Below are 9,676 nucleotides of genomic sequence, written 5' to 3' on the forward strand. Positions count from 1 at the left end.
AACGCCGGTTTACCGGTTGGAGTTACAGCTAACCGGTCTGAGGGACTCGACTGTTTCGCACCTTGAACGTCTAAATAAGCGTCCAAAAACGCAATTTCAACAAGCTATATTACTGGTCGAGAAAACAAAGAAGGCTCGCCGCTCACGAAGGTTGTGTCAAACCTGCAATCCATCACACGCGAATGGTTATCTACCCAACGAACAAGCAGCGGCTCCACATCCAAAGCGGCATCTTCGCGTCTAACAGCTTGTACGCAAACCCCTCACAAATTGTACGCCGCAAAGCTTTTCTTCGCCTCTTTAACATCCACCGCACCGCGGCCCCTGCCACAGTCAACAAACAATGTAATGGCGATGCGCATGATGATACTTTGCATGATGACCATTTGTACGCATTCTTGTAGCTACCAGTTTACACCAATAACAATACACGTGCTCAACGAATTAGTTCCACAATGCTAATGACAGCTACAGCCAGTCAGAGCAACATCAAAAGCCGCTCGAAGCATGTATACCATAAAAGGCCAAACATTTTAACCCCCGTCGCGACGGACGCTCGTACACTCCTGTACGAACCAACACCGAAAAGCGGCCCAACAAGCGCACTGAGGGATGCGCTAGGGCTTCTGCTCAAAGCCACTTCTGCAAGTAGACCAGTTCCAACACCCCGGCAGGCGGCAGCCCACACCACCTAAGCAGCTGTGTGAGTGGCACACGCAGCCGCCAGACAGATATGTCATCCACCGTTCAGTCAGTCATCAAGGGAAAAACTATGCCGGCCCGTATCCTCATTCTTGACGCTCCTATTCGCATCTTAAGCATTATGATGCGCTCTAAGACACCTGATATGCTCTTCATCGTCGCCATAAAAGGCCATCGTCGTCGTCTCTTCTGGCCATGCGAGTGCTCCAGGCAATCTTGGGTGTTCGAGGCCCCGTCGCTGCAGGCCCCTAGCCGCACCGTATATGAGGGCTCCTCAAGACGCTTTTTGAGACACCAGGTAGCTGAGGATGGTTGAGGAACGCCGGCCGGCAGAGCCGTGTGTCAGCCGGGGCCCTGCTGCTGCCGCCGCAACTTAATGACATGCAATGGTTGCGAAAACAGCTTTGATAAAACATTCTAGTTTTTCAGCATTGTTTAGATGCACAGACCCCGTACGAGAGCTGCGGCATTGATGGCAACGCGCGTCACCCACTGTCGACTATTTAATCAAAACAAGAACCGAAGGAGCAGCAGCAGCAGCAGAAACATCCACATTTTCTCGTGGCCAAAACAAAAAAGGATTTGCAATAATAGAATCAACAATTGGCCATTCAAACACATCAAAAGCAATAACATGAACAACATGCTCGCACGTATGCCCGAACCTTCCTTACCATTATCACTTATGTTTTCCAACGTGCCCACCACCACCAGGCAAATACATGAGCGGCAATAGCATGAAGGAGGCGCAGGAGGAGGCACTTCGTTCTGCCCGGCGGGAGAACACATTTTTCCTACCACTACATTCACCAGCTCAAAAAACACCTAACGACCTAACAAACATGGGAAGGATTTTCTATAATTTCGAACCCGCTCCTATTCAAGAACCCACTCGGAGCGACCGATGAGATCTCTCCCGCCCGAAAGGGTGGTAAGAATCTTTGCGACTTGATGGAGCAAAACCTTGCACGGCTTTGCAAATCCCGTCCTAGCGGACCAGATTCCGGTGAGCTGGCCGCGAGCCACAAAAACTCCCTCGCTTACAGAATCCTACCAGTCAGTCCACTAGTTCTTAAAGAAGGCATATTCTGCTCTCCGGGTCCATCAAGAAACAGCGGCAGCAGTTGCAGGAGCGATAACAGAAACAGTAGTAGCAGCAGCAGCAGCAGCAGCCGTCCTTACAGAGCCAACCTCGATTAGTGACAGGCAATGTCGTACATGCAGCATACCCATTAGGAGGCGCTCACAGTCGTCGCGAATGTCCCTCAACGTCCAGAAACACCCTGACGTCAATCAAGCCCACACAACAAGCTTCCGAAAGTGAGCTTGACTGAGCGGGCACCAAACCGTGCTCGTACGGTACGGAAAAGTGTCATACGGAAAGTGCTACCAAGAGGTACAAAGTACCATTATCCTGCGTTATACCATACAACGGCATACGTCAGACATCTCATAAGGTCCCTCCAGACACAAGTGCGGCCTGCGACAAACCCAAACCCTCGTTCCAGACTCGGGCTGCATTACCACCGTCCCGACGTAGCTGTTCGGAGGGGGATCAATCTCCGTATTGAACGATACGACGGGTTAGGGCGGGGCGCAGTCACCGCCGGCTCCGAAACCCTCCTCAAAGAAAGCAGCAGCCAGCCCAGCGGAGGCGCCCTCAGGCGACTCACAGGCCCCAGGACGACGCCGCGGTGTTGCCTGGAAAATGGGGAGGGCCGGGTCCTAGGGGTCCGCACCAGCCTAGCGCCGCCGTGCCGCCTGCAGCTGCCTCGCAGTCTTGAAGCCTCAGCGCCTGCTGGCTGCCCCCTGCGGGGAGGTGTTGCAACGCATTGGGACCACCTTGTTGCGGCTGGCCGAAGCAGCCCGTCGGGTGCTTGTGCGCCATCCTCCCCGCTAGAGCTGCCGCGGCGCCTGCATCCGCGCCGGGTTCGACTCCAACTCTTCCATCTCCATTGCCACCACTGCTGCTGCAGCCAATGCAGGAAGTGGTCAGGAGAGCGCCGCCGCCGCCGGCGGACCCAGCAGCAGCAGCAGCAGCCACCCTAACTCCCGAACAGTCCAGCGTCATGCTACTGCCGCTGCAGCAACCGCCGCCACTGCTGCTACTGCCTCCCCGCATGAGCCGCTCCACTCGCGCCTCAAAGCTGCCCGAGACACCGCATCGTAGCTGCACCAATGGCGGCTGTGGTAGTTGATGGGACGGCGGCGGCGGCGGCGGCTGCTGGGGCAGCGACGCCAGCGTTGTGGATTGGAGGCCCCGCGGGGCTCCGGAATTCCATAACACCTCGCCGCCAGTGGATGCAGTAGCGCCTCCCCCCACGCGTGTTCCGCGCAGTAGCTCCTGCTTCACCATCTCGATACGGTTCAGCGGTCGTGAGTTGGAAGGTTGCGACGGCTCCGAAGGCCCGCTCGAGCCTAGCAGCGGTGCCGCCCATTTCGAGGGAGCGCCCTGAGGAGTGTTATGCTCGAAATGCGTAAGGCTTCTTCGGCCGCCATTGCCGAAGTAGCTTACGAGGCTTACACCGCCGTTGGTAGTGGTAGTTGTGGCGGCGATCCCAGCACCACCGTAACCGCAGCTGTCCGTGCCGCCACCGTACGAGCGCGCTAAGGAGGGTGCTGGCAGTAGAGATGGCCAGGACGACCCGGCGGCGCCGTTGACGGCCCCGGTGCTCATGTGCAGTGATGCGGCGGCGTCGATGCTCCGACTGCCGCCACCGCAGCTCTGTGCGCACGGCAGCTGTCCGCCGCCAGCACCAAGGGCGGCGCCATTGCGAATATGAAGCCGCTCCGAGGCCGTGTCGGGTGCCGTACGGACAACGGTAACCATGGGCTGCGGTGCTGCCGCCACTGGCGCCGACCTCAACTGCCCACTGCCTTCCTGTAAGTCCCCATAACCTGACCAGGCCCAATACAGCCAAGCTGCATCTGCTTGTTCCGGTGATGTGTGCAGACCAGGCGGTGGCGCCGGCGGGGCGCTCACGCCGCCGCCGCCGCTGCCAAGAATGCTTTGCCCAGGGGCCCGCCCGAGCGAGTTTCCGCTGACAAAGCAGAAGGTGGCTGCTTCCCGCGGCGGCAACGTCGGCTGGGCCACGGCTGCCATCACGGAGCGCATGCTGTCGGCGGCGCCGCTGTCGTGCCCGACGCCGTTGCCACCGACCTCGACGCCCGGCGGCAGCTCCACAGACAAGCCAGAGCCCGAAGCCGGCACGGAAAAGCGGACAGGAAGCGGTGCCGCAGCCTGATAGCACATATCAATCCCGGTGGCAACGGAGGCGTTGGCGGGGACGCTGGCTGCAATGGCAGCCTCCGAGGCCGTCGCGTACGACAGGAAACTGGCCTGCAGCGGCTCGTCCGACGATACCTGTGAGCTGCAGCTAGGACTAAAGCGCTGTGGTCCACGCAGCGCAGCATTGTACGGCGGCACTCGAGCATCATCAACCCCAGGGTTAGGGGCGGTGAGAACCGGCAGACAGGCGGCTCGCCCGCTCGGCGAGCCGCCGAGCGGCGAGCCGCTTGGTAACATGTACGGATCAGCTGCGCGTGCTGACAGCGCCACCGCCGCTGCCGTTGCAGATGGCAGCAGGCTGCCGGAGCAAGCGACGCCGCCGGCGGCGGCGGTGACGGCCGCTGCCGGCTGATCAGCGAAAGGCCTTTCCGTGCCGAGGGATAGCCGAAGCTGCAGAGAGGGAGCGGCGGCGGCGGCGCCACCGCCGCCAGTAGGGCCTGACTTCGTCGCCGCCGTCGTCGCCTCCTTATCGGCTCCACCCCGGGAGTTGAATACACACCCATGACCAGATCCGGCCTGAGAAGTGGCAGGTACGGCGTCATCGCCGCTTCCCGTGCCGTAGCCGCTGGCGGCCGGCACAGGTGCCGTCGCAGCGTCACGGCCGCCACCTGACGTGCCGTCAGCGGCGGCGGCCGCGGCAGCGCGCTTGCCGGGCCCACCATCAGGATTGCCCGTACCGGAGAGGGACCCCGCGATTTTGTTACGGCCGCCCCCGCCGCCGCCGCCGCCGCTGCCGGCCTTAGGACCCGTCGCACGGGTCGCCACCTGGCCGTTGTCCTTGTCGTTGCTTGTGGTGCTAGTATTCATATCCGCCATCACCTGTTTGCGATTCCTGGAGGTTCCCTTGAGCACCTGTCAGCGGTTACAAAGTGCGATATGACCAGATTTAAAATTTTTTCCGCGGCTGCAGTACAGTGCATACATGTACGGGCATGCACAGCTCCGAAACCCCATACGCCATCGCAAATCAGTCGGTCTGGCAGTCTAGGTCACCATGCCCCGGATCCAGATCCCAAGAAACGGTTTTACTTCTCCCTAACTGACACTCGAAGACGTGTACATACATAAATGTATGTGTACTACACCTCCTGGAATTACATCATCCTTCGGCGGTTTCACGAGCGTATGCGGTACTGAGGGGGCTGAGGGGGCTGAGGGGGCTGACTGCCCCCTGAGGGGGAACGTCCCCTTGGCCGCTCGAAGGTGCCCTCCTCACACCCACCCTCTCTCTCTCTCTCACACCCACCCTCTCTCTCTCTCTCACACCCACCCTCTCTCTCTCTCTCACACCCTCCCCCTCCCACTCTCACCGGCAGTCCTCGCCGAGTAAGCCAGGTGCCCAGGGGCTCGTCCGTCGTGACCACGCGTATGCTTCTGTACCACTTGGCCATCAGCGAGCCGCCAAGCTGTTGGGACGAGCAAGGGGACAAGGGGACCAGCCAGAGGGGGGAGGGATACGGCGGCGGAGGGCAGAGTGGATGGCTTGGGAGCTGCTGGCCGGGAGGGGCGATAAGTCAGTGGTGGATGGAAACCATTGGACGCGAGGCCGGCAGGCATGTGGGTCGCACGTGGGAGCTGCTGGCGGGGGGGGGGGGCAATAAACGCTTCGCAATCTGAGCTCAGCGGGCCCGGGCTGGTCCGCACTAAGTGCAACCTGTCCCCCATGGGCGGACACCGCCGTGAGCAGCAACACCACGGGGGGGACGCCGCTGTCCCTTGTGCAGCACTCAGGTAGCCTACAGCACAACCAGGGAATGATCCTCTGTATTTTGGAGACAGCCAAGTACAGCCGTACAACCAAATTAATCATCGTCTGCATCATGCCGTACAGCCTACCCCGTACATGCAACGGCTACACATGTGCGGTCGCTGCCTTCTCGGGTCGCACCTTTTCGAATTTGGACCTCGTGATGAAGTTGCCCTGTGGCGCATGTACAAGTGAAAGGAATGTAAAGAAAAAGCCGTGTCAAAGGCTGGTTCGATACAGCGAAGCCTAGCAGTAGCGGGTAGAAGGGCAGGGATAAGGAGAGGACGGATAGGACTCGGTCCGTGCACACGACACAGGACAGGCGGTGGCAGAGCGGGACTTAGCTTTTAAGACACGGGCTGTGCGTGGCAGCACGGCGTGGAAATACGTGGCATGAAGAAAACGAAAAACATAACAGTGATGTACGGCAACATGCACGTAACGCATGCACGCAACTAGTAAGTGTACCTGCCCGTACAACCGTAGCGTGTTTGTACAACTGTATAACAAGGCAACTTTGCATACATCGAAACGCAAGGAAAATAATAGAATATTTGCACCTTTGGAAGTGAGCAAAGTAGTGAGTTGCAAAAAGGAATATACGGATATACGATTTATGTTATCACAGTCACAGTCCTTGATGTGTTTCAGCGCTGCCAGCACAGAACCTCGCCATCGACATGTGTATTTTTGTGTCACGTGCAACACCCGCATGTGCCCCTCTCCCCCCCTTAGCTAGACCCACCTGGTAGTCAATACAGTCCTCCCCAGACAGATATCTGTCGGGGTGGAAGATGCCGTAGATCGTACCCTGCGTTGGCGTACCGGGCCCCCCAGCGGCGGCTGCAGCGGCAGAGTCTCCGCGCTCTGTCTGCTCGCCAGCATCGATACCATCGTCAAGAGTGCCACCTGTCGAGGTCCCACCTTTGCTGGCCCGCTTCAAACGCTTCGCATCCGTAGGACCGGGTCGCACCCGTTCCATCTCCCGCAGCCTCTTCGTGGCTAGCTGTTCAGATGGCGGAGGACTGCACATAACCGAGATGGGCTTTAGGGGCGCCCCAAGCCGTTTCACCGACGGAGCTGCTGCGTAGAGGTTGTTCCCGCAGACGACGAGTCCAGACGCGCCCTGTGCCAGTTTGGCAGTTGCTAGTGCGGGTTCTGCTTCCGGCGCGCTATGTGCCTCATGCAAATTAGCACGAGGTAAACATGATTTGCTGTCCTTGGCCCCGCTGTTGAGTTGACCTGCACCATTTCCTTGATGGCTGAGCATATACTGGCCAGCCGGTTCCTCTTGCCCAGGCAGCCGTAATGTATCATTGGTGCAGTCCATGTAAGTTCTCGCGCCAGTTATATATGAATGCGCTCAGTCGAATAGGGAAGCCTGATTACGGACTGGATGCTGCTGCCGTCCAACCCTGCGAGGCCGCGCAGGCAGGACACAGCTTACACAACACTCCGAGAGTGCAGAAGGAAACCGTGAAATGTGTGTGCGTTTCAACCTGCGTCGCGAATGCAAAGCACTGTGCTGGGCCGGATGAGCACATTGCAACCTATCTAGTTCTTAAATGTAAGAAGGTTAAATTAAAAATCCTCCAAGTTGGTAGTGAAGGGTGAAGGCCATAAGGACGAACAAACCGTCGCAAGCGTGTTACAAGTGCGTTTGCATGCTTTGCACCTTAAATTGTTGCCTCAAGGACACAATAGATGTTGTGATTTAGCCTTCGTATGCATGCATGGCAAGGTCTTCAGCATGTGAAACACGGCGCGTCTGAAACACGGTAGCCGCAAGTGGCGCCGATTTAACAGAAGTTCGCAATTATTGTACGTATGAGACAAAGCAATATTGCAGGATGAACGAAGTGCTTCTTCCATCATAGGCGCAAGAGGACAGATCGACTCACCAACAGACTAGAAGCGTATTCGCGCCTGTTATCTCAAACAATTTGCCGTGCAGTGTAGTAATGCCGGTTGTGAGGTCGACGCCCTCCATGACTGCTTTCGATAGCTCGCCGCTTTTGCTTCCGCGCTTGTGTACGTGACAGAAGGCCCAACCCCCAGTAAATAAAGATTGCAGCCTTACAACGTGATCTAACCTATTGTACCGCCACGTTACGACCGACGCTATGGAGTAAAGATTGCTCAGGTTCCATTACGAAATACGGCAGAACCCCAGCTCTATCGCAGCACTCGTGCCACATTGTCCCTGATCTCTCGTTTCATCACATGATATCGTATGATATCACAGGTTGTATACCCTCCAGTATGCTTTGTGTAGGAGCTTGTTGGATCCTATGTTCTAACCATCGTTTCGTTCCCAGCTCTGCAACACACAAAGCCATCCATGATTTATCATGCTATCCAGTCATTGCACGCGCCTGTAACACGCTCCTGTACATCTCAGTTTCTAGTATCCCAGCCGCCCTGGCTTGCATAAATGGCCTGCCTGCTCCCTGGCGCTTATGATCTGAACGTCAATATCAAGTCAAACGCTTAGGAATGGTGTCTATTTGATGTACTGGGAAAATGAGACGATTGGGGAGATATTTTGTAGAGTGAAGTTACGCCACGACGCAAGGTATATGGTTATGGCGCCGCGCAATATTTAACACTTTTGCTGTATTACATCGGTTTCTTATAGTCCAGCTGGCCTGCCGCACTTTTCAATGCAATTTTTTCGTACTAGTGCCTTATCAGGGCTATGTTTAACATCCCACCTGTGCAAAGTACAGAATGCCCTGTCTCTGTAAGTTGTAGCTTAAGTAAAGCCCCCGTCCAGCGCGTTTAACAAACGCTGTGGCAGTCCTCATTTTCCTTGAAAAGTTTGTGACGGTTAAATAGGTGGCGGTTGATGGCAGCATCCGTCGGCCGAGGATTGTGAACCTACTGCTTACTCTATGCTTTGGAGAAACCTTACCGGTGGTGCTGAAATGGCCCATCAGCTTATCACACACCCTCGCAAGCGGAATACAGAAATACACGTGTTTATCAGTTGACCGGCATGCGACGCGCCCGTAATCCTGGAGATCACAACACAACAGTTCTTTGCCTGCTATGTGAGTGTGTGGTTGCTACAGTGGGCTCTAGACTCACGAAGAGTAGAGCCAGCGGACCAGCTGGCCGTGCACTGCACTAGAGACTAATATACAAACTAGACTATCATCCCAATGAGACAACGCAAGTCAATTAGACAGCCAACAAGTCGGGTGTCGGCTTGCTCGCCGGAAAACAAGCCGGAAAAAGGGCGGGGCCCCTGCATCCGTACAGGCCGGTAGCTACGGCGGCACGTATGTGACAATTGACGGGTGGTGTCAACGTAGTGGGAGGTGTGCTTGTTGCAGCAGTGCTGATGCTGTGGGAGCCATGCTTGCACCGGCGGAATCATCAGCACCGCCTGCGGGCGCCACGCAATTCGCGTCCATCCCGGGTGCATGCCGCATGGACAGTTGGTGACAGATGGTGGGATCGTAGTCTTCACCATGCGAGTCTGTCTTGCAATGGGTCACCGTCCTGTTCAGTGCCATTGGGCTGTGGACAACAAAGAAGCTTCATGCGATGCGGGTTGCACCTGCCCGGATCCTTGATGCCTAGCTGTCTCGTCATACCTTGTGAGCCAGCCCACAGACGGATTGCTCACACTTGCGGGCTTTCCTTGCACCGCCCCAAACACCCCGGCCACAGCACACTGGGCACCTCGTTTTATGGTTCAGATACCTGAGGAAGTGCTGTCCGTCTGCGTACTCGAGCTGTTTCCCTTCCTTACGACGCTCAGGCCAGCGGTTGCAGAAGTTGAGAAGCGCAAGGTCACAGGGTGCAATGCTCGCTTGTCTGTGCCGTACCATTTGCAGTTCCTGGAGTTTGCAGCTCGGTGTGCAGCCCAGGACGCATTGGAGCTTGCAAACACCTGCCCTAACAACCGTTTAGTCCTCTGCTTACAGAAG

At 56.9% G+C, this 9,676-nt stretch overlaps 1 protein-coding gene across 1 annotated transcript in view; it reads right to left on the bottom strand.

Annotated features, from left to right (window-relative positions):
• Positions 1 to 617: 617 nt before the first annotated feature.
• The window catches only part of rlsG (RegA-like protein RlsG), a gene marked incomplete at both ends in the record, with an annotated part of 13,660 nt that continues 4,601 nt past the window's right edge, over positions 618 to 9,676 (bottom strand). The window contains 5 exons of the mRNA XM_002952638.1: positions 618 to 699; positions 2,376 to 4,843; positions 5,302 to 5,397; positions 5,880 to 5,912; positions 6,484 to 6,744. Of these exons, the coding sequence (XP_002952684.1) occupies positions 618 to 699; positions 2,376 to 4,843; positions 5,302 to 5,397; positions 5,880 to 5,912; positions 6,484 to 6,744 (2,940 nt within the window). The remainder of the gene's footprint in view (positions 700 to 2,375; positions 4,844 to 5,301; positions 5,398 to 5,879; positions 5,913 to 6,483; positions 6,745 to 9,676) is intronic.

This window comes from Volvox carteri, assembly GCF_000143455.1.
Source record: "Volvox carteri f. nagariensis unplaced genomic scaffold VOLCAscaffold_31, whole genome shotgun sequence".
Taxonomy (NCBI): Eukaryota; Viridiplantae; Chlorophyta; class Chlorophyceae; order Chlamydomonadales; family Volvocaceae; genus Volvox; species Volvox carteri.